The following is a 24,402-nucleotide window of genomic DNA, read 5'->3' on the forward strand; positions in this document are numbered from 1 at the left end:
TACAACGGTGGAGGAGTGCCAAGATGGAGGCACTGTGGCTTCAACACAGCGCCCCCAATTGGTCATCTAGTGTAAAGCATTGGTTTCCATTAGTTACTATAGCCACAAAGTCAAAATTGTCTATTGTAAAAATTCATGCAAACAAAAATGTGCTTTTCGGGCTCAGTTTAAAGTTAGGGTTAAGCATAAGGTTAGCAGTGTGGTTAAGAATAGGTTCAAGATCAGATTTAAATAAATATACATTTTAGAAATAGGCGTGGTTTATGACTTTGTGGCTGTGGTAACTAGTGATTACCAGGAAGACACTGACAGAGGATTTCTAAAATGGCGACATCTTTAGGAGCTAACACTTACAATAGACAAAATTGGGAAGACGCGGTATGTTTTAAGTGATCATTTTCAGTTAATCTGAAAGGAAAATGTAATGTGTAATTGTTATTCTGTGACATTGATTGTGTCAATAAGCAGTGGTACTAGATATACGTTTAGTGTTTTCCTGGGAGCTCGCTTAGCTAACTAGCTAATGTTAAATCAGATGGTTTCTAGCTAGCTAAGTCGTTGCTCTTTTAATAGTTAGCAAAATAAATATTCACAGCTGCGTAGCTAAAAAATTACTTTTCTTGAACTATTTAATCGATTATTCAAAGTATCTAGCTAGCTCGTTAATTGGTAAAATATCAGATTTTAGCTTTGTCGTCAGCTAACCACGTTACTAGTAGCTACTATAAGTTAGCTAGCTAACGTTAATTGTTTTGTTTGTTGCCATCTTCCCTTCCACAGGATTTTCCCATTCTCTGCCAGACATGTCTTGGAGAGAATCCTTATATTCGAATGGTACGTTTAATCAATTCTCTGACTTCGGGTTAATGTTCTCTGGGAGCTAACTAACGTTAGCCCATTATCATGAGTATCCGTTCGTTAACAAAAACGACAGTAACGTTACACACAGCATACGAAGAGCGTCTTCTGTAGGGGGGAAGTTTTATTAAGATCCCCGACACTCAGTCTGAACATTAACACGTATCACTTGCGGTACGTTTTTGGAAGGACCTAGACTATTATATATCAGCAAGAAATAACTTTTTTTTAATTAAACAATTAACTTCATACACACCTTCATAGGTTTAGTGTAGCCAAATATCCATGTTTGGAGACGGAAGACAAGAGGTGCTAATGAGCGACCTCTCATGCGCCAAACACCTGTGTGTAAGCATAACTCGGGAAGTGCAGGTTGTCAGATGGAGTCACCCGTAGCTGTATGGATCTGTTCAAAACCGCTACAATAAGTGCTTATTTTTGTTATAACTATGTTATTCTCTGATATAAGGTAAGGGCCATATAGTTAGAAAGCCATATCCCAAGCGTTGATTAACGTTTCTAAGCGTTAAAACACAGTGTCGGGATTGTAGCTCACTTGAGGCAATCATGGGCAAAGCTAATGGCTGAGAACTGTTGGCAGAAGGCTGCCTAGAGTTTGAGAGCTAGGAGCTAACCACCTTTTTGCTAAATGTATGTCTATGTAGCTGAATCTTGCTATTTTAATTGGCATGTCCTTCTAGAAATGGTAATACAAAACAACGAACTACAAAAATCTCTAAAACGTGGAACACTTATCTCCCTCACTTGCTTTAAGCACCAGCTGTCAGAGCAGCTCACAGATCACTGCACCTGTACATAGCCCATCTATAATTTAGCCCAAACAACTAGCCCTTCCCCTACTGTATTGTATTTATTTATTTTGTTCCTTTGCACTCCATTGTTTCTATTTCTACTTTGCACTTTCTTCCACTGCAAATCTACCATTCCAGTGTTTTACTTGCTATATTGTATTTACTTTGCCACCATGGTCTTTTTTGCCTTTACCTCCCTTACCTCACCTCATTTGCTCACTTTGTATATAGACTTATTTTTCTACTATATTATTGACTGTAGGTTTGTTTTACTCCATGTGTTGTATGCGTCAAACTGCTTTGCTTTATCTTGGCCAGGTCTCAATTGTAAATGAGAACTTGTTCTCAACTTGCCTACCTGGTTAAATAAAGGTAAAATAAATGTAAAAAAAGTACTCATCCTGTATCACAATCTGTTTTGTTTTTTGTTGATAGACCAAGGAGAAGTATGGCAAGGAGTGCAAGGTAAGAAATTCACAAGTGCATTAATGCTCAATTGGATTAATCAGTCACAGTTACACATATAGCAGAGTTCTCCAACATAGGTTCTGAGGAGATACTGGGTGTGCAAATCTTTGTTCCAGACTACACCTGGTAAAACTTACCTATTCAATGTATTCAATCTGGACCACTACTGGCTGATTTATTTGTGTTGGCTAGTGCTGGGCCGGAAAGAAACCCTGTACATAAGTAGAGTACCCTGCTACAGAGTATGCCACTGCAATCTAAACCTTTACTGACCACCTGCTTCCGCTATGTCCTTCTTAGATATGTGCCAGACCATTCACTGTGTTCCGATGGTGTCCTGGGACCCGAATGCGCTTCAAGAAGACAGAGGCGTGCCAGACGTGCAGCAAGATAAAGAATGTCTGTCAGACCTGCCTACTGGATCTAGAGTATGGTGAGTCAACAAGGACAGGGTTTGGAACAGGTTATATCTGTACCATCCAGAGAATGACCACACACACACACACGCACACACACACAGAGAGTATGTGTATGTTGTACAGGTATAAAAAATATATATATTGCATGTCCGACAAGTTCAGGGTGGATGTTCATTTTCATTACTCCTTCATCTAGGCTTGCCAATACAGGTCCGAGACACTGGTCTGTCAATCAAGGATGACGTGCCAAAATCAGATGTGAACAAGGAATACTACACACAGAACATGGAAAGAGAGGTGATGTATTTTCCCTTATTCAAGATCAAAGGTAGTTGGTAACATTATGATCTGAGTCCTGTGTGTAAACTTCTAATTGTGTGACAGCAGTAATGTTACCAGACAGATCAATGTTTACATTCTGTCATTTAGCCTGATTCTGCTTGCTTCGTAAATATCCTAATATCCCCATATCTTGTGTTCATACCAAGAGGGTTCCGATGGCACCCTTTGACCCTTCTCATTTTCCCTTGAAGATTCCAGACAATGTTTACTCGCCAAGTCACATGACTTATTCATGAGGACCACCCAGAAATATCTGGTCTTTGGTCCTCTGGTCTTAGTTGTGTACCTTCCGTGGCCAGGTCATTCGTCATTATTTCAGCCTTCATGAGATCTGGTAAATTAAATGGTTTAAATGGGGTGAAATGCATCCACTTGACAGTCGCTCTCTCCTGACTGCAGATAGGGAACTCTGATGGTACCCGGCCGGTGGGTCTCCTGGGTAAGGCCCCCAGCTCTAGTGACATGCTGCTGAAGCTAGCCCGCACCACGCCTTACTACAAGAGGAACAGACCACATATCTGCTCCTTCTGGGTGAAGGGAGAGTGTAAGAGAGGAGAGGAGTGTCCTTACAGGTGAGCAACTGTCAACATCATCATGAAACCATAGGTGCAAAGAAATGTCACGTTAAACATCGGGCAGTTGTTGACTTATGAGCCAATGGGAAAAAGTAAATGCAGTGGCACAGGTCTGGTTCTCTACTTTGGCCAAAATAAGATTGCTTCCAAGATGTTGACAGACGTTTTGCTTTAACTCTCATTATCTCTGAACTACTGCACTCCAGGCATGAGAAGCCAACGGATCCAGATGATCCCCTGGCAGACCAGAACATTAAGGACCGTTACTATGGTATCAACGACCCTGTGGCTGACAAGCTGCTGAAGAGAGCCTCCACCATGCCGAGACTGGACACCCCAGAGGACAAGTCCATCACTACACTGTATGTGGGGGGGCTCGGAGATTCCATCACAGACTCGGAGCTCAGGTGAGTGCCTGCCCAGTATAATACATTTTTACTCCAAATGAAGCAGACGGGGCTCACTTACCAGGTAAGTTGATTGAAAACACACTCATTTACAGGAATGACCTGTGGAATAGTTACAGGGGAGAGGAGGGGGGATAAATGAACCAATATAACTGCTTGTCCCCCAACAGGAACCATTTCTACCAGTTTGGGGAGATCCGAACCACCACCATCGTTCAGAGGCAGCAGTGTGCCTTCATCCAGTTTGCCACCCGTCAGGCTGCAGAGTTAGCTGCTGAGAAATCCTTCAACAAGCTCATTATCAACGGTCGCAGACTCAACGTCAAATGGGGCAGGTAAAGTACCATCCTATGATATGACAGTCTCATACACTTCCACCTGTGGTTCCTAATACTAGTGACAGATGGCTGTGGCAGCAGGTACCTGTGTTTCTGTTGACTGATTGCTCTGTTATCACAGACATTGTAAGTAAAAACACCTCCAGTGTGACATGAGTTGATGTGATGGATTGACTGTGTGTTATTCTGTTCCAGGTCCCAGGGAGAGGGGGGAAGGAGGGACGGGAGAGGGGGGAAAGACGGAAGGGGAGAAGGGCTGACTGAGATGGGGCTGAAGCTGGAGCCGGTACCTGGACTGCCTGGAGGTGAGAGCTATACACAGGGAGAATCTCAATTTAATTTCCTTGATTCTTAGTTAGCTACCTCTGTCTCTCACCTCATCCTCAAAACTCATTAGATGAGGTCAGAGGATGAGGGACCTCAGACCTCTTCCAATGGGGTTTGAGGAGGCTAGAAGATCGGAACCAGGGTTGTCGCGGTGAACGTATTATCGCCACACCGGTATTCATGAGTCATGACCGCAGTAGAATTCTATGTGACTCGGTCACGATAATCTCCTCTTCGGCACTCAGGACATGCTTTAGTAGTTCCCAGCTCGCTAACACTCATCAGGTCACTAATGGTCTGGTACTCAGGGATCTATTGTCCCTCTAACCACTCTGACATCAATGCAATCGAAATCACATCAAACACTTATCAAAACAGTACGTGCTTTTAAAACTCACCTCACTGATTGATTAATCTAAAGAAAGAAGTTCAACAACATGTTGAAACTGAGTGGATAACGTGGTCATTGTAGATGTTGTTTCAAATCCTAACACAAAGAAATGGACAGTGCTTTCTAAGGTGATGATTAATTAAAAACACTATGCATATTAGAGCTTATGCATAGGCCTGTATATGAGCCCAAGCCCCCCCCCCCCCCCCCCCCCCAAAAACTGAATTAAAATAATGATTGCGCTGTTATACAATACATAGCCTACTGTAGGGCTGGGCGATATGATGATATACAGTTGAAGTGGGAAGTTTACATACACCTTAGCCAAATACATTTAAACTCAGTTTTTCACAATTCCTGACATTTAATCCTAGTAAAAATTCAGTTAGGATCACCACTTTATTTTAAGACTGTGAGATGTCAGAATAATAGCAGAGATAATTATTTATTTAATATTTTATTTCTTTCATCACATTCCCAGTGGGTCAGAAGTTTACATACACTCAATTAGTATTTGGTAGCATTGCCTTTAAATTGTTTAACTTGGGTCAAATGTTTCGGGTAGCCTTCCACAAGCTTCCCGCAATAAATTGGGTGAATTTTGGCCCATTCCTCCTGACAGAGCTGCTGTAACTGAGTCAGGTTTGTAAGCCTCCTTGCTTGCACACACTTTTTCAGTTCCGCCCACAAATTTTCTATAGGATTGAGGTCAGGGCTTTTTGATGGCCACTCCAATACCTTGACTTTGTTGTCCTTAAGCCATTTTGCCACAACTTTGGAAGTATGCTTGGGGTCATTGTCCATTTGGAAGACCCATTTGGGACCAAGCTTTAACTTCCTGATTGATGTTGCTTCAATATATCCACATAATTTTCCTACCTCATGATGCCATCTATTTTGTGAAGTGCACCAGTCCCTCCTGCAGCAAAGCACCCCCACAACATGATGCTGCCACCCCCGTGCTTCACGGTTGGGATGGTGTTCTTCAGCTTACAAGCCTCCCCCTTTTTCCTCCAAACATAACGATGGTCATTATGACCAAGTAGTTCTATTTTTGTTTCATCAGACCAGAGGACATTTCTTCAAAAAGTACAATCTTTGTCCCCATGTGCAGTTGCAAACCGCAGTCTGTCTTTTTTATGGCGGTTTTGGAGCAGTGGCTTCTTCCTTGCTGAGCGGCCTTTCAGGTTATGTCGATATAGGACTTGTTTTACTGTGGATATAGATACTTTTGTACCTGTTTCCTCCAGCATCTTCACAAGGTCCTTTGCTGTTGTTCTGGAATTGATTTGCACTTTTCGCACCAAAGTACGTTCATCTCTAGGAGACAGAACGTGTCTCCTTCCTGAGTGGTATGACGGTGGTGGTCCATGGTGTTTATACTTGCGTACAATTGTTTGTACAGGTGAATGTGGTACCTTCAGGCGTTTGGAAAATGCTCCCAAGGATGAACCAGACTTGTGGGGGTCTACAATTTTTTTTTTTCTGAGGTCTTGGCTGATTTCTTTTGATTTTTCCAATGATGTCAAGCAAAGAGGCACTGATTTTGAAGGTTGACCTTGAAATACATCCACAGGTACACCTCTAATTGATTCAAATGATGTAAATTAGCCTTTCAGAAGCATCTAAAGCCATGACTTAATTTTCTGGAATTTTCCAAGCTATTTAAAGGCACAGTCAACTTAGTGTATGTAAACTTCTGACCCACTTGAATTGTGACAGTGAATGATAAGTGAAATAATCTGTCTGTCATCAATTGTTGGAAAAATTACTTGTGTCATGCACAAAGTAGATGTCCTTACCGACTTGCCAAAACTATTGTTTGTTAAAAAGAAATTTGAGGAGTGGTTGAAAAACTAGTTTTAATGACTCCAACCTAAGTGTATATTGTGTGACGATAGAGCATAATATGAAATTATAGACATTTTTCTATAGTTTATTTAGTTGTTGCAAATCACACGATACGGCAATATTTTAGTCAATTGGACGTCGCTTTGTGTGGAAGGAAATTTGCAACACAAACAAACATGAAGGAGAGTGAACGTGACACAGAGCACGGAGACACGGAGCTCGTACCTAACAGAGGGGCTATTTCGGTCGCATGGACGTGGTTTGGGTATGAACAGTCAGACACGGACCAGAAAACCGTCCTCTGCAAAATATGCCACAGGCCGGTCCCGACAACAGGCTCAAACACCACTTTTACCACCTACGCAAGAATCATGTGAAACAGTACGGAGAGAGTCTACGGATGAGACCCATAAAAGTGCAGTCGAGTGCTCAAAACAAACCCCAGACTCAGACATTGCAAGAGGCTTTTTCCCGCGACACACCATGTGGCAAAGAATCATGAAGATGGAAGGAGATAACAGCTGCCGTTACAACTTCCGTCTGCAAAGACATGGCCCCAATTTACACGGTGGAGAAACGTGAGTTTCGTGAGTTGGTGCTATCACTCGACCCAAGGTGCCGAATGCAAATACCTTTTATTTGTTGAGTATAATTCAAAATGTAATAAGAAATAGGCCTTTACGTGTGGTCATTTTATATAAACTATTTATTCATTGAATTTACATAACGATACATATCAGGATAGACATTTTATCGGGATATGAAATGACCTATATCGGGAAATGAGATTTTGGCCATGTCGCCCAGCCCTAGCCTAATGCATATTAAACACGGCATTAAAAAAAAAACAGATTTGAACATTATTGGTCTACATTAAATAAATTCAGCCTATAGTTAATTTGTATTTGAATAGCCTAGTAATGGGGTATGATTTCATAATTAACAGTTTGGAACATGTATTATTTTAGCTACAGAATATCTCATCACTGAGTTTCCATTTCCTCTTCTCTTCCTGCGTTTCTTCCACCAGCGTGCAGAGGGTGGGGCTGTCAACAGTTTAATGAAATGTTTTTTTGTGAAAACACGTTAGTATTTCTGTTCCTGAGCAGATTTCACCTGGGATCCCAAATTAAGCACTGCTGCAGGAACATGTTTGAAGAATATTTAAAATGTTTTACTACTTTCTCAAATCATCAATAGCTATTATGCAGCCTATATATGTTTTGGTTTCTAAGACATTCTAAGGTTTGTAACATTCACAACTAAAGTTGGCAAATAACTCTAAATCTACCGTTTCGGACCTGTTTCAAATGCTAACTTTTATGCTCAACAGCCACTTCGTATGCACGCATTCTCACACCACAATGGGGAAAATATCCTTTAGAATTTATTCAGCTAAGTTCAATTATATTCTTCTTACTATAAAATAATGGCACTTATAAGCATATATTTTCAGCTAAACGAACCAGCCTTCAGCGTGATGCCTAGCCAGACAACATACAGTAGGCCAACTCATTATGTTGGGAGAGATGTTTTAAAAGAATGGATTAGCTATTTCAATGCTAGTTAAGGATACTATAGTTATGTTTCACATTGGATTTATTAACTACAAAAAGTTAAGATGTGTTTCTAATTCTTGTGCTCCTCTGTACACACAAGTTTGCGAACGTTTGCTGTGGTCCAACGTTAAACCAACTCGGAAGTTCAGACATTCAAAGTTCCCCCATAGAAACCCCCCCCCCCCCCCCCCCCCCCCCCCCCGTAGGGGTAATTCTGTGGGACTAATTCAAATAATGCATGTCATAAAAAAATACCCAGCCCTTCAAGGTAAGCTTCCTCCATCTTCTCGCTAAATTTCAGTTGCATCTCACGGCCTACACTGTAACTGGCAGCACAGTGTGTGTGGGTTTGTCATGATTAAACCATGCTGAATAACAGAAATCATGCTGTTATGGCAAAATACAACTTCTTTCCTATACAGATTAAATTACTTACCCGCTCCATAGCAAGCTACTCTATCCCCACTAATTGATGAAGTATTTTAATGTTTTAGAGGTTTTAAAAGGAATGATATCAACCAGTACTTTTTGGGGGGTCGAACCGGTTGCTGGTAGGAGCAGTGGAACGGAATAAAAAATATAATGGTTCTGCTCATACTGAAACGATTTGAAAATAATTTCGGTTTCAACCCCTGAGTAAAACCCTCACATACAGTTGACCATACTCTTCCAGTAATGTGACTTGTCAATACTGACCCTCTGTCTCTGTCCTGCAGCGCTACCTCCACTGCCTGTGGATGAAGACGCCCCTACCAACTACTTCAACCTGGGCCCCAACTCAGCTCCTCCTGTCATGAACATCAGTCTACCCCCACCCCCCGGTGTGGCTATGCCCCCCCCTCCAGGTAAAACAAGACCCCCCCTCCCTGAAGTGGACCACAAATTTAACATTTGAAAAAAAAGTGTTTTCATTGTGTTGTCCTCTGAAGTACAGATAGACAGGGTAAATTAGGACAAGTTTTTGTTTTTTACACATTTCTTTTATCCCCATCAACTAAGATTTTATAGCCTGTGGTGTTTCTATCCCTACAGGCTTTGGGCCGCCCATGTTCCACTCCATGGACCCCATGGGGATGCCCCCTCCCATGGGCATGAGGCCCCCTGGCCATGTCCACTACCCCTCCCAGGATCCACAGCGCATGGGTGCACACGCCAGCCGTCACGGAGGCTCCTAGACCCTCGTACCTCACTGTTTATGATTTAACATCGTGATAATTTGACCAATTTCGCCCTATTAATAACCGACACAGTGACTATAGTCACAGTTCACAGATGTGAGATGCTTCTTTTATATAAGCGTAATGGAGAAGAACCTCTGTTTTGTGCACCAGCAAGGTCTTGCTCGTTAGGAAGCTGGAGTGCTGAACAGTATAGTTTTAAATGATTCGTTATACCTTCCTCCATCGAACCTACAGGTAACTGCCAAAATAATGGAAACATAAAGTGCCTTAATAGGGCGTTGGGCCACCACAAGCCAGAACCGCTTCAATGCGCCTTGGTATAGAACTCTACTAGTGTCTGGAACTCTATTGGAGGGATGCGACACCCATTCTTCCACAAGAAATTCATTCATTTGGTGTTTTGTTGATGGTGGTGGAAAATGCTGTCTCAGACGCAGCTCCACAATCTCCTGTAAGTGTTCAATTGGGTTGAGACCTGGTGACTGAGAGACACACATTTTAAACCCCCTATGCTCCTATGAGACCCCTTTTTTCTTTTCTTTTTTCAAAGTCACTGATCTCTTCTAACCATGGTAGCCAAAATAATGGGCAGCTGGGCATTTTTATGCATGATGGGAAGTTAATTGCTTAATGAACTCAGGAACAACACCTCTGTGGAAACACCTGCTTTCAATACACTTCATATCCCTCATTTTCTAAAGTGTTTCCTTTATTTTGGCAGTTACCTGTATGTTCTATCTCTGGCTTGTAGATTTGAAAGGGGGGAGGGTTACGTTTGCAAGTTGTGCATATTGTACTTAAACTTCCTTATAGAAGAGAATGTCACCATTTCTACAATTTTCTTTTTTCCTTATAATGCATTTTATGCAGAATTGTCAGATGTTAACGGTCTTCAGAACATCTAATTGTTAAGACCATTTTACTTCCATGTGGTGGCACTATTATCTAAAGATTGATAAAGGTGTCCATGACTCCACAGCATTGTCAACGTCTTTTATTATAACTGAAAAGTGTATGGTTCACATTTTTGCTTCATTAAACATATTATCCTTTCTTTTAAAGTGTTTTTTTTTTTTGTAATAGCGTAATTTAACAAGTTGTGACCTTGATGAAGTATGACCTGGTCTAAGACATTGTGAATATCATTAGCTGTGGCAGAACAAAACAAGGAGAGAACATTATTTTTCTAAAGTGATTACATGCTAGAAAATTGTACATGCTAAAATTGCATATTAGTATCCACTATTTGGACTTGCAGTTCATGTCTGTAAGAGTGTAACGAGGTCATCTAAAGCTGTCATGGAGCACATTCGACATTGAAGCCGACTTTACAGGAGAGTCGAGACTGATCAACAAATCACCTTTCACCATAAATAACAAAATATTATTTGGAGATCAGTCAGTCACAATTTACCCACGATGCTCTCCATCACAGCCATGGGCTCAGAGGTCTGAAGTCTCTGTTTCAGCAGTATAGTGGGCAGCCCAGCCCCTTGGGGTGCGGTTGAAGTTGGGCCGGTCACATATGCTCTCCCAGGTCCGACTCGGCTCAGTATGGGCCTGCAGGAGCTCAAACCCAGGCAGAGGGAACATCCTCACACTACCTGCTGTCCCCCCAAATGGCAGTGGGGCCCTACAGAAATAAATGGGTGTCAGGATCTACAGTTAGTAAGTCTAACGAATCCCTGAGCTGACAAGGTAAAAATCTGTCGTTCTGCCCCTAAGCAAGGCAGTTAACCCACTTCCCCGGGCGCCGAAGACATGGATGTCGATTATGGCAGCCTCCCGCGCCTCTGATTCAGAGGGTTGGGTTAAATGCGGAAGACACATTTCAGTTGAATATATTGTTGGACATCTGACTAGGTATCCCCCTTTCCCTAAACCACAGATTAAATAAAATGTCTCTGATCAAAAGGCCTCTGGTGTGTGTGTGGGTCATGGTAGCATGGTGTGAGTAGATTCTCAAAGTTTAATGACTCAGACAGATGACTACTTCTGATTAGTAATTTCCCTTTGTATCTAGATATAAATCTATCTTGAGTGTTTTCTAGAGTTGTGTGGGCATCAGCTTACAGACGCTGTGTTTTAAAATAGACGCTTTACTCAGTGGCCCAGCCTGGTGTGAGCCAGCGACAGATTCTGGTTTCACAAGCAGACGACAGCCTTTTAGAAAGAGGTTTCAGAAGCCAGCCAAGGAGGAAACCAGAGGCCTAGAACTTTCTTTGACTGGACTGAAAGGTTGACTCCTGAGTATTTCTCAAAAACACACACTTTGGTTAGTCAACCACAAGCTGTGTGGGGGTGTAGGGAGTGGTCAAGGGCAGGCTATAGAGCCAGTCTCTTGGGCTCACCTGTTGAAGCACCTGTAGTTGTTTGGGGTGAGCTTCTGTGGCAGCTCAGGGAGATGGGCAGAGATGGCAGACAGCAGCTTGTCACTGTTACCGTTCTGGTCCTGAACCTGCCATGGGGAGCAGTAGGACTTGGGAATCACAGTGACGTTGAACCTCTCATGAGGAACTTCTTTCAGAGGCCCATTGTAACCTTTGAGGGAGAGGTGGATTGTTATTGTAGGGGTAATACCCTGTCCCCTTCCATCAGACAGACAGACACTCTCTCACACTCGGTTACCTGGGGCCAGGACACTGGGGTTTCCCTTACTGGCTATGGTGTTCTTCAGGGATCTGACTAGGCTGTTTCTTCCTGGTTGTCCAATATAGACCTCTGTGTGGTAATTATTCTTCCCCACTTGTAAGGCTCCCTGGTTGTGTGTACTGCTATGGTCTGGCTGCTGGGGGTCGAGGGGCACCACCCTGTGAGTGTCTGGTGCTACGTTCTCCAAGGTGAACCTCTCCACCCTCTTCTGTCTCTCCTGGTACATTCTGGAACCTCTGTTAGACCGCAGGTTAAGCTCTTCCATCATCACATCCTGAGGAGCGCTGATCTTCTTCCCCAGGTCAAAGTGCTCTGAGGTGTTAGCAACACAGAGACAAGAGAACATACAAAGGCAGACACGTAGATAGTGTAGACAGATGAACAATCAAATAAGTAGAGAGGTAAACACAGACTAACGTATCAATATCCTCCACAGAGTCTTTTCATTTGATTGTAGTGACCTCTTTACCTTACAAGCAAAGCCACTGCCCAAGCCGGAGCTGGATTGATTCAAAGTTCTCTATGTCTTCGGTGTTCAATAGAATATGGCTAAATGGCTCTAACAGTACATGACTGAATTGCAGACACATCATACAGCTAACCTCTCACTGTAACAGTATCTGATTCTGGCACATTGAGTTCTGTTTTCAGACCCTGAATGAGGATGGTTACATCAGGAAGGTGTTTGATTGCTGGAGATGTTGAATCATTAAACATGACACTTGGAGGAGTATGGGACATGCTGTTCTTGTTATGAGGTCATGTATGTGGGATTCATGGCTCTGCCCCACCCTGCTACTATGAGTCACACCTCGCCTCAGCATAATGATATTCCTCCCCTGGAGTGATATACATTAATGGGTTCTCGCTCCCTTCACTCCCTCATAATTCACAACTCTCACAGTTGAGCTCAGAGGGATTGCCGTTTGCCCTGTTGAGCTAGAATATATTAACTTTTCTGGACGAAATAGGATTGAAAGGGAAACAAAAGATAATGGAATTCTCCTATGAAATGCAATGCAATGTGGCATTCTTTTTCAATAGCTCGTCTTGAGTCTTGACTCCCTCTGTGGACTGTGGTGGTTGCCATACCTCCTTGTTTTTCCATGCACAGTTCCTGGACCAACTGTTTCCTCTGCTTGGCCAGGTCACAGTCTGGTTCCTGCATCGTCCCTGTCAATAGGATTACACCCTGCCATCAGAGACTAGTATGATTACACCCTGCCATCAAAGACTAGTGTGATTACACCCTGCCTTCAGAGACTAGTGTGATTACACCCTGCCATCAAAGACTAGTATGATTACACCCTGCCGTCAGAGACTAGTGTGATTACACCCTGCCATCAGAGACTAGTATGATTACACCCTGCCATCAGAGACTAGTGTGATTACACCCTGCTGTCAGAGACTAGTATGATTACACCCTGCCGTCAGACACTAGTATGATTACACCCTGCCATCAGAGACTAGTGTGATTACACCCTGCCGTCAGACACTAGTATGATTACACCCTGCCATCAGAGACTAGTGTGATTACACCCTTCTGTCAGAGACTAGTATGATTACACCCTGCCATCAGAGACTAGTATGATTACACCCTGCCATCAGAGACTAGTGTGATTACACCCTGCCGTCAGAGACTAGTATGATTACACCCTGCCATCAGAGACTAGTATGATTACACCCTGCCTTCAGAGACTTATGTGATTACACCCTGCCATCAGAGAGTTGTATGATTACACCCTGCAATCAGTGAGTTGTATGATTACACCCTGCCATCAAAGACTAGTGTGATTACACATTGCCATCAGAAAGCAGTGTGATTACACCCTGCCATCAGGGACTAGTGTGTTTACACCCTGCCATCAGAGACTAGTGTGATTACACCCTGCCATCAGAAAGCAGTGTGATTACACCCTGCCATCAGATACTAGTAAGATTACACCTTGCCATCAGAGACTAGTATGATTACACCCTGCAATCAGAGACTAGTATGATTACACCCTGCCATCAGAGACTAGTGGGATTACACCCTGCCATCAGAGACTAGTATGATTACACCCTGCTGTCAGACACTAGTATGATTACACCCTGCCATCAGAGACTAGTGTGATTACACCCTGCCGTCAGACACTAGTATGATTACACCCTGCCATCAGAGACTAGTGTGATTACACCCTTCTGTCAGAGACTAGTATGATTACACCCTGCCATCAGAGACTAGTATGATTACACCCTGCCATCAGAGACTAGTGTGATTACACCCTGCCGTCAGAGACTAGTATGATTACACCCTGCCATCAGAGACTAGTATGATTACACCCTGCCTTCAGAGACTTATGTGATTACACCCTGCCATCAGAGAGTTGTATGATTACACCCTGCAATCAGTGAGTTGTATGATTACACCCTGCCATCAAAGACTAGTGTGATTACACATTGCCATCAGAAAGCAGTGTGATTACACCCTGCCATCAGGGACTAGTGTGTTTACACCCTGCCATCAGAGACTAGTGTGATTACACCCTGCCATCAGAAAGCAGTGTGATTACACCCTGCCATCAGATACTAGTAAGATTACACCTTGCCATCAGAGACTAGTGTGATTACACCCTGCCATCAGAGACTAGTGTGATTACACCCTGCCATCAGAGACTAGTATGATTACACCCTGCCATCAGAGACTAGTATGATTACACCCTGCCATCAGAGACTAGTATGATTACACCCTGCCATCAGAGACTAGTGTGATTACATCCTGCCATCAGAGACTAGTGGGATTACACCCTGCCATCAGAGACTAGTATGATTACACCCTGCCATCAGAGACTAGTGTGATTACACCTTGCCATCAGAGAGTAGTGGGATTACACCCTGCCATCAGAGAGTAGTGGGATTACACCCTGCCATCAGAGACTAGTGTGATTACACCCTGCCATCAGAGACTAGTGTGATTACACCCTGCCATCAGAGAGTAGTGTGATTACACCCTGCCATCAGAGAGTAGTGGGATTACACCCTGCCATCAGAGACTAGTGGGATTACACCCTGCCATCAGAGACTAGTATGATTACACCCTGCCATCAGAGACTAGTGTGATTACACCTTGCCATCAGAGAGTAGTGGGATTACACCCTGCCATCAGAGAGTAGTGGGATTACACCCTGCCATCAGAGACTAGTGTGATTACACCCTGCCATCAGAGACTAGTGTGATTACACCCTGCCATCAGAGAGTAGTGTGATTACACCCTGCCATCAGAGAGTAGTGGGATTACACCCTGCCATCAGAGACTAGTGGGATTACACCCTGCCATCAGAGAGTGTGGCAGACAGAAACGGTCTCTGTAAGCATGTGTTGTTCTTATGTTATAAGGGGGCGGCAGATAGCCTAGTGGTGAGAGCGTTGAGACCGGTAACCGATCGAATCCCCAAGCTGACAAGGTAAAAATCTGTCGTTCTGCCCCTGAGCAAGGCAGTTAACCCAGCGTTCCTCGGGCACTGAAGACGTGGATGTCGATTATGGCAGCCCCCCGTACCTGTCTGATTCAGAGGGGTTGGGTTAAATGCGGAAGACACATTTCAGTTGATGGCATTCAGTTGTACAACTGACTAGGTATCTCCCTTTCCCCTAATCTTGTTAATACATAACAATCCAGCATAGTAACAAGTAAACATTCAGAGATATGACAAGTAACCTGGTCACAGCCAAGCCTTTCTATCCAATGTCACGCAGCATACAATGTATATAGAACATGAGTTATACCGGAGTTATAAAGTAATAACGTGAGACTATCCGACAGAATTAGATCCTCGTGTCATCATCATGTCTTACCTGCTATTGGAATTCCAGAACTACCTCCAGATATCAGCAAACTCACTCCTGAATGAGGCTGTAAGAAACTGTTTAATAATTGCTTATGTCTCTTTATTCAAGGCAGAGCTTCCTTTGCTAGTGGAAGACTAGGTTCTGACGGTCGGACCACCCACCTTAGATCACAGGCTTATTTTAGTGGTGGTGGTCACTAGTCAGAGTGCTCCTCACATTATCCCCGATAATAAAAACATGATCTAGCTGACACAGGCCCTGAGTGGACACCATAGTCCAGGGGTATTCAAATCTTACCTTACCAGGTCCACAGTCTAAATCAGTCCCTGATACGAGGGAAGAATGAAAAAAAGCAGTGGAACTGGCTTCAAAGTCAATAGAACTTGAGGGCCATAGTCTATGAAGATAGAGATACTATTCTCTCAGTTGTTCACTGTGCCCTCATCGTGTGTGTGACCTACATTTTACTGAATAGTCTTCAGGAATATACAGTACATTAATGTACAATGAATTTGACACAGACCAAATCGTTTTTTTGTGTGTGTTTACCATTCCTGCCTCAAATGTAATGATGACAGTGCCCACTGTGGGGCAGCACTGACTTACTGTCTGACAACAAGGCAATGACAACAAGGCAACCAGTGACAGGGGATGGAATGGTGCTTGTCTACATTGATGGTACAAACCAAGCATATCACATCAAGTATGAAGAGATTCTTCTAATTCAATATTTATTTGATATCACAGTCTCAATACACACAATATAGATTTTTTTTTTTTTTTTTACAAACAGTGAAACCACACAAACTACAAAATCTAACCTTTGTTTGTGAGTGTATGAATGAAGCCTTATTCACGTGCCTTAAACTAAAGAGAGATGTTCTACTCAAAACGTTGTTGGGCTATTCACCCATTACATGCTCTGTCCCTTGTTTTTACTTGTGCTCTTCAAGGATAGTTTTTCTCTTCCATCGACCAAATCAAAGAAAGTATCATTCCAGAGCAGTGGCAATAACCCTTAATGGGACCGGGAGTTGTGATTTTTCTCTTGTTGATGGTCTCTGTTGTGAACCCAAAACCTTCCATCCATTTTCTTGTGGCTGGATTTGAAAAGCCAGCAAGCTCTCAAATGTTTTGGGGACATCTTCAGAGATAAGGCTTCATCTATAAAACCTGCCACCATTGCATTGGGTGTCAACATATGTACGTGAAACACTCAAAAGTGTGTTTAAAAAGCATCACGTTGGATATTCAGGGGTTAGTCATCTCTCTTCTTATTTACAATGTTGTTGGAAATCCAGTTCATTCCGTCCTGTGAGAACAAATACATCACATATACACATGAAATGTTCCAAGCTACAGAATTTCCAAAGCAATCAAAGCATACACCGGTTGTAAATGTATACTGTACTGTGTTACGTATGGTCATAGGACATCATGCCTGACCTCCTGACCTGATCCTCCATCACAGTACTCAGGGGCAGATGATAATCTGGAGCTTTACACGGCATCCATGTTGTGTCACGACAATGAGGCAAAACATTTGTCGGCCCCCCACTAGTTTGTTTTCACTCTTAATTTCCCCCCTATTGAGATGTTGCCGTGATAACCCTACTGTAAACTGTAATGACAGAATCTCCTGCACAGTATGTGAAACAATCTGAAAAGATTCTACCAAGACTACTACGTTCTGAAAAGATCCTACTAATGACATGGTGGCCAGCAGAAAATAACTTCTGATTCTCCTGTGGGCTCTCAATTATTTTACTACATGAACAGAGTGAGAAGAGGACATGTTCTACAGTGCAGACAGGCTGCACTCCCCCTCCTGTACCACATGAAGAGGAATAGAACATGAACTGACACTGGATAATGCCTTTAATATCTGTCTTGTAAGTCCTAGAGGATGATACAGTACTGTTGTTATTTTATATCATGATATGGTGTCCATCTAACTTCATAAAACTGATATATGATTTGTCCTATTTTGAGAGAGATGTTGTGACCTACCTGTACACCCTCTCCAGAGACAGCTGAGCAGGCCTGGATCTGCCACGCCCGGTCGCGGTATGTGTGCAGGTTCAGGCCCTCTGCGATCTCGCTGGCGGGCGAGGCCGTGGCCAGGTCCTGCTTGTTAGCAAAGATGAGCACTGGAACCCCCTTCAGGTTCTCCTCATCAATCAGCTCTGATAGCTCCTGAGGGATCAAAGGACCAGCAGTGTTATCTGACTCAGAGCTGAACAAAGTCTTGGAGACTACATCTCTGTGTTGCCAGCACTTAAAGGTTTGCATGACCACTGTTAATATGCAAAGCTTACTGTTAACATTAACTTTTTACAAGACAACACTTGTGGAACAGGGTATAACAGGGTATAACAGGGTATAACAGGGTATAACAGGGTATAACATCTATTTCAGTTGGCCTCACCAGTCCTGTTTCTTCAAACCGCTTCTTGTCCGTACTGTCTATGACATATATCTGGAGGAAAGAGAAAAGAGGAAAGAAGAATATTGAATCAAACTGAGGCATTTATTATCTTGTAACACAAATAAGATTGATTCTCTATTCGGTTTCTAGCTTTTATTGAGATTGAAGATTCTGAAGTAAACTAATGCTCAGTTTTTTCCCCACCCAATAGAATAGGCTGTAGTCTACATCTAAACTGTAATTAATGGAAACTATTTTACTCTCTGAAACAGATTACAGATATAATAAGACAAAATAAAATGACAAAAGTGCTAACATAATTTACACACCAACAAATCAGTGTTTTCCAGATATTTCTTCCAGAAGGGCCGGATCTTCCTCTGTCCTCCGATGTCCCACACGTTCAGTTTCATTCCGTGAGACGTGAGACTCTTAATGTTGAAGCCCTTTGGCATCAATGGAGAAGCAGAATTAATTGATCTAACACAGTTTAGCAGAACACAGCTTTATTCTGTTACTAGTGGCTCTAAATAAGCATTTATTTATAACCTAATTTTATTAGAACCAAATCCTGACATGACCAGAAAGACAGGTACAATGATATAAAACTTGAACCTCGATTTGTTACCTGGAGCTTACAAAATGTGTGTTGCACCCTCTCTGACTTTATGGTTAAGTAATCTTCAACCCCCGGATTAAAGTCTCAGCCTAGTCTCTATTCTTAGTCTAGCTAAATGTATCAATGCCAATGTGCTATTTTCTGCGACAGAGGGACTGCACAAACCAACCGGCTATGATGCTTTGCTACCAGATAACATGGCATGAAGAAGAACCAAGATAGCATCACTACTGTGGTATTTTAGAGACATATGGACATCTTATTTGATGTGTTAAAGTCCACATTGGAGGATACTACTTGTCTACTTCCAGAGCCGCGTAGCGTTTGACCTGACCCTGGTACAGTCATCTAAGACATTGATATAATCAGAGATCAGATTTTGAATCAGCAGGTAAAAAAATGCTTCCATTGAGTAAGTGCCATTATGTGGTACGTTGCCTTGGGCAACAACCTGAGGGAGGAAGTGTCACAGGGTTGTCATTACAAAACTACATGGCCAGCTTAGTGCACGCCAGGATCGGATCTGACCTGTGTGGGAGTAATGGTGTTGACATCCTCGGATGATAGCTGTTTTAGCAGCGTTGTTTTGCCAGCGTTGTCTAGACCCAGGAGGACTATCCGAAGTTCCTGTTCTGTGGTTCCTTTTAATTTCTGTAGGACCGAAAAGAACCCCTGAGCAAAATGAGATAGAACAGGATATTACAAACAGACACAGAAAGCAATTAGGAAGCTTGTAAGGGACTACTATGTAGTTTATTTGCAGAGAAAGTGTCAACTCATCAGCTAGCTTCTTATTAAAAGGGAAAACAATCTGTCCCTGAATCACGCTCTAGGACTCATCAACATGTACATTCCCATCAAACTCAAAGATCAGCAGAAGGTAGCAAGCGGGATTACCTTTTGAACTTCTCCCATGTTGAATGATGTGCTTCAGAAGGCAAGAAAGAGGACAGGTAAGAGACAAAGCCTCATTCTATGGTGAATCTTCAGTTGAGCCCAGTGTTGTCCAGCAGGTACCCTGTAAATAGGCCTACAGATAGATCCTTGGTCCCCCTTATGTCCGTTTGAAGCGTCCAGAGCCGGGTGGAGTCATCTCCTGCTTGGCCTCCCTCGGGAGGAGGAGGTGGGGGCCAGGGAGGGATTAGGGGGCCCCAATTAGTCCTCCCTGTTGTGCACGCCTTTCCTCCGCCTCCATTGGTTTCCGCCCCTCCCTTGCTCTTCCAGTTCCTCCCTTCCATGCATTAAAGACTTTACCTGGATTATCCTCCCCACCACCTGTTACAGAACACCCAGGGTTCTCCACCACTCTGAACTACCACCTGTTACAGGACTCCCAGGGTTCTCCATCACTCTGAACTACCATCTGTTACAGGACTCCCAGGGTTCTCCACCACTCTGAACTACCACCTGTTACAGAACACCCAGGGTTCTCCATCACTCTGAACTACCACCTGTTACAGAACACCCTGGGCTATCTATCACTCTGAACTACCACCTGTTACAGGACTCCCAGGGTTCTCCATCACTCTGAACTACCACCTGTTACAGGACACCCAGGGTTCTCCATCACTCTGAACTACCATCTGTTACAGGACACCCAGGGTTCTCCATCACTCTGAACTACCACCTGTTACAGGACTCCCAGGGTTCTCCATCACTCTGAACTACCACCTGTTACAGGACACCCAGGGTTCTCCATCACTCTGAACTACCATCTGTTACAGAACACCCAGGGTTCTCCATCACTCTGAACTACCATCTGTTACAGGACACCCAGGGTTCTCCATCACTCTGAACTACCACCTGTTACAGGACTCCCAGGGTTCTCCATCACTCTGAACTACCACCTGTTACAGAACACCCAGGGTTCTCCATCACTCTGAACTACCACCTGTTACAGGACTCCCAGGGTTCTCCATCACTCTGAACTACCACCTGTTACAGGACTCCCAGGGTTCTCCATCACTCTGAACTACCACCTGTTACAGGACACCCAGGGTTCTCCATCACTCTGAACTACCATCTGTTACAGAACACCCAGGGTTCTCCATCACTCTGAACTACCACCTGTTACAGGACGCCCTGGGCTCTGCTCTCCATCACTCTGAACTACCACCTGTTACAGGACACCCAGGGTTCTCCATCACTCTGAACTACCACCTGTTACAGGACGCCCTGGGCTCTGCTCTCCATCACTCTGAACTACCATCTGTTACAGGACACCCAGGGTTCTCCATCACTCTGAACTACCACCTGTTACAGGACTCCCAGGGTTCTCCATCACTCTGAACTACCACCTGTTACAGGACACCCAGGGTTCTCCATCACTCTGAACTACCATCTGTTACAGAACACCCAGGGTTCTCCATCACTCTGAACTCCCACCTGTTACAGAACACCCAGGGTTCTCCATCACTCTGAACTACCACCTGTTACAGGACTCCCAGGGTTCTCCATCACTCTGAACTACCACCTGTTACAGGACTCCCAGGGTTCTCCATCACTCTGAACTACCACCTGTTACAGGACACCCAGGGTTCTCCATCACTCTGAACTACCATCTGTTACAGAACACCCAGGGTTCTCCATCACTCTGAACTACCATCTGTTACAGGACACCCAGGGTTCTCCATCACTCTGAACTACCACCTGTTACAGGACTCCCAGGGTTCTCCATCACTCTGAACTACCACCTGTTACAGGACACCCAGGGTTCTCCATCACTCTGAACTACCATCTGTTACAGAACACCCAGGGTTCTCCATCACTCTGAACTACCACCTGTTACAGGACGCCCTGGGCTCTGCTCTCCATCACTCTGAACTACCACCTGTTACAGGACACCCAGGGTTCTCCATCACTCTGAACTACCACCTGTTACAGGACGCCCTGGGCTCTGCTCTCCATCACTCTGAACTACCATCTGTTACAGGACACCCAGGGTTCTCCATCACTCTGAACTACCACCTGTTACAGGACTCCCAGGGTTCTCCATCACTCTGAACTACCACCTGTTACAGGACACCCAGGGTTCTCCATCACTCTGAACTACCATCTGTTACAGAACACCCAGGGTTCTCCATCACTCTGAACTACCACCTGTTACAGGACTCCCAGGGTTCTCCATCACTCTGAACTACCACCTGTTACAGGACTCCCAGGGTTCTCCATCACTCTGAACTACCACCTGTTACAGGACTCCCAGGGTTCTCCATCACTCTGAACTACCACCTGTTACAGGACACCCAGGGTTCTCCATCACTCTGAACTACCATCTGTTACAGAACACCCAGGGTTCTCCATCACTCTGAACTACCATCTGTTACAGGACACCCAGGGTTCTCCATCACTCTGAACTACCACCTGTTACAGGACTCCCAGGGTTCTCCATCACTCTGAACTACCACCTGTTACAGGACACCCAGGGTTCTCCATCACTCTGAACTACCATCTGTTACAGAACACCCAGGGTTCTCCATCACTCTGAACTACCACATGTTACAGGACGCCCTGGGCTCTGCTCTCCATCACTCTGAACTACCACCTGTTACAGGACACCCAGGGTTCTCCATCACTCTGAACTACCATCTGTTACAGGACGCCCAGGGCTATCCATCACTCTGAACTACCACATGTTACAGGACGCCCTGGGCTCTGCTCTCCATCACTCTGAACTACCACCTGTTACAGAACACCCAGGGTTCTCCATCACTCTGAACTACCACCTGTTACAGAACACCCAGGATTCTCCATCACTCTGCTGGAAGAAGGAAAATATCTGCCTTATTTTGCTTTATTCTGGTCTCTGCCCATTATCCTCCAAGCCGTGATCCTTCTCCATAGTCTGCTTTCCTCAAAAATCTTGGTTTACTGTTTCAATGTTTTAAACATTGTTTCTGTGTTTTCCTTACGTAAGACAATAAAACAAAACATGTTGAGTCAGAATGACATACTGTATGACCATTCATTCATTGGTGACCAAAACCTTTGATTCCTCTGAGTCATGCTCATACAGCTGGAGAACTGTGGAGGCTGCTAAGGAGAGGAAAGATACATTTAGAAAGAGATATATAATTCATTCTTAGAGGAAGACAAAAAAATAAGGTGAAGAATTAAAAAGTATTTTATCAACGTTTATTAACACTTAAAGAAATGTGTATACTGTGAACATGAGTCTTGACAGGGGTCTAACAACAAGCCCAATAACTCTCAATGGAGATAATGAAATACATTTGGTAGAATTCTCAATCAAGTGGTGAGGTAGGTAGGTGTGTTGAGCTCTACACTAATGCTGTCCATCTTGGACACTGACGTATGTGGACACAGTCATGTGGAAAGGGTTCTCACTAGATGGCGAAACTGCAAAGTCAAGTCAACTACATTGTAAAAATGTATGAAAACTAAAATGAGCTTTTTGGTCTTAATTAAAGGTTATGGTTAGGCATAAGGTTAACAGTGCGGTTAATGTTTAGGGTTAAGGTTAAGGTCAGGGTCATGGTCAGGTTTAAAATCTGTAATCAGCTTTTAAGAAGAGAAATTGTAGAAATAGGAGGATCTTCCGACTTCTCAACTTGGTCAGGTAGTCACGACCCGTGTAAAGGTTACCTCATTTACAATAGGACCACCTGTTGGAAGCTGTGGGACACATGGCCATGTTTACATTTAGATTGAGTGGTGAAGGTCCCCGGGGGATCAACCTTTGCCACTCAGACACATTGATTTACCTCATTTGTACAATGCACTCCAGGATATGTCAGAATCGATGAAATACTCAGTGATTGTTTGTGAATAATACCAAGGGAAATCCAGTCAGAGTCACGCTGGGGTTCATTGATCACCATCAGATGGTTATATTTGACATCATGGATGTTTGTGTGAGGAAAATAGAACATAAGCCTAACCAATCTTCAAGTCTTTTTTGAGTCTCTCCATTGTGTTTTGCGTTTGAAGTAAAAATTGCTTTCTGAAAGTGTTTCAAATTTGAAAGAATCACAACTTCATTTTACCCTCAGAGGACCTTTACTCAATAATTAGAAGCTTGGGTGTCCTTTTCTTCCTCTCTCAGTACAAACGCCTGCAGTTCCCTGGTCTGGGTCTATTATAAACCAAGTAGGGTAGTCTTTGTTCACTGTCCTCTAAAAGGGGACAGAGGCACAATAGAGCCAGTCTGGGCTGTCCCCCTTAGTTATGTCACAGTAATCTTTCTTAAATTGACTTTGCTCCTGCAGTGATTGTCGTGAGTGGCATCCTCCCCTCCTGTATAGCTGCAGTCTCCAGTCTCCAGTCTCAATCCTCAATGATTAACGAGCCAACCCTGAGTAACAGCTGAACCAGACTGTCAGAGTGA

General features: G+C 43.7%; 3 protein-coding genes across 3 annotated transcripts; 1 reads left to right on the forward strand and 2 right to left on the reverse strand.

Annotated features, from left to right (window-relative positions):
- The first annotated feature begins 275 nt into the window (after positions 1-275).
- Positions 276-10,582, forward strand: LOC115204528 (pre-mRNA-splicing factor RBM22). Its single transcript, XM_029770184.1, has 11 exons — positions 276-378; positions 781-834; positions 2,106-2,135; positions 2,439-2,571; positions 2,754-2,854; positions 3,299-3,471; positions 3,681-3,881; positions 4,052-4,216; positions 4,415-4,524; positions 9,064-9,192; positions 9,380-10,582. Exons 1-11 carry the CDS (start codon positions 325-327, stop codon positions 9,520-9,522), a joined length of 1,293 nt encoding a protein of 430 aa, XP_029626044.1. The 5' UTR covers positions 276-324; the 3' UTR covers positions 9,523-10,582.
- On the reverse strand, positions 10,510-16,197 carry LOC115204529 (myozenin-3). Its single transcript, XM_029770185.1, has 5 exons — positions 16,015-16,197; positions 13,273-13,353; positions 12,157-12,492; positions 11,880-12,069; positions 10,510-11,161 (listed from the first exon to the last, which is right to left on the reverse strand). The coding sequence occupies exons 2-5, from the start codon at positions 13,346-13,348 to the stop codon at positions 10,972-10,974; spliced, it is 792 nt and encodes a 263-aa protein (XP_029626045.1). The 5' UTR covers positions 13,349-13,353; positions 16,015-16,197; the 3' UTR covers positions 10,510-10,971.
- A 515-nt stretch (positions 16,198-16,712) lies between these two features.
- Positions 16,713-20,197, reverse strand: LOC115202781 (ADP-ribosylation factor-like protein 3). Its single transcript, XM_029766813.1, has 6 exons — positions 19,953-20,197; positions 19,584-19,727; positions 18,766-18,882; positions 18,437-18,487; positions 18,019-18,204; positions 16,713-17,320 (listed from the first exon to the last, which is right to left on the reverse strand). Exons 1-6 carry the CDS (start codon positions 19,968-19,970, stop codon positions 17,267-17,269), a joined length of 570 nt encoding a protein of 189 aa, XP_029622673.1. The 5' UTR covers positions 19,971-20,197; the 3' UTR covers positions 16,713-17,266.
- Positions 20,198-24,402: the final 4,205 nt, after the last annotated feature.

This window comes from Salmo trutta, chromosome 12, assembly GCF_901001165.1.
Source record: "Salmo trutta chromosome 12, fSalTru1.1, whole genome shotgun sequence".
Taxonomy (NCBI): domain Eukaryota; kingdom Metazoa; phylum Chordata; class Actinopteri; order Salmoniformes; family Salmonidae; genus Salmo; species Salmo trutta.

Coding starts and splice junctions, on each gene's coding strand:
- LOC115204528 (XM_029770184.1), top strand. CDS start 325: ATGGCGACATCTTTAGGAGCTAACACTTACAATAGACAAAATTGGGAA. Junction 3,472..3,680: donor GGAGAGGAGTGTCCTTACAG/GTGAGCAACTGT, acceptor ACTGCACTCCAG/GCATGAGAAGCCAACGGATC. Junction 4,525..9,063: donor GGTACCTGGACTGCCTGGAG/GTGAGAGCTATA, acceptor TCTGTCCTGCAG/CGCTACCTCCACTGCCTGTG.
- LOC115202781 (XM_029766813.1), bottom strand. Junction 18,883..19,583: donor ACACCATTACTCCCACACAG/GTCAGATCCGAT, acceptor TTGATGCCAAAG/GGCTTCAACATTAAGAGTCT. Junction 18,205..18,436: donor GGTTTGAAGAAACAGGACTG/GTGAGGCCAACT, acceptor TTGATCCCTCAG/GAGCTATCAGAGCTGATTGA.
- LOC115204529 (XM_029770185.1), bottom strand. CDS start 13,348: ATGCAGGAACCAGACTGTGACCTGGCCAAGCAGAGGAAACAGTTGGTC. Junction 12,070..12,156: donor CCCCAGTGTCCTGGCCCCAG/GTAACCGAGTGT, acceptor TCTCCCTCAAAG/GTTACAATGGGCCTCTGAAA. Junction 11,162..11,879: donor AACTACAGGTGCTTCAACAG/GTGAGCCCAAGA, acceptor TTATTTCTGTAG/GGCCCCACTGCCATTTGGGG.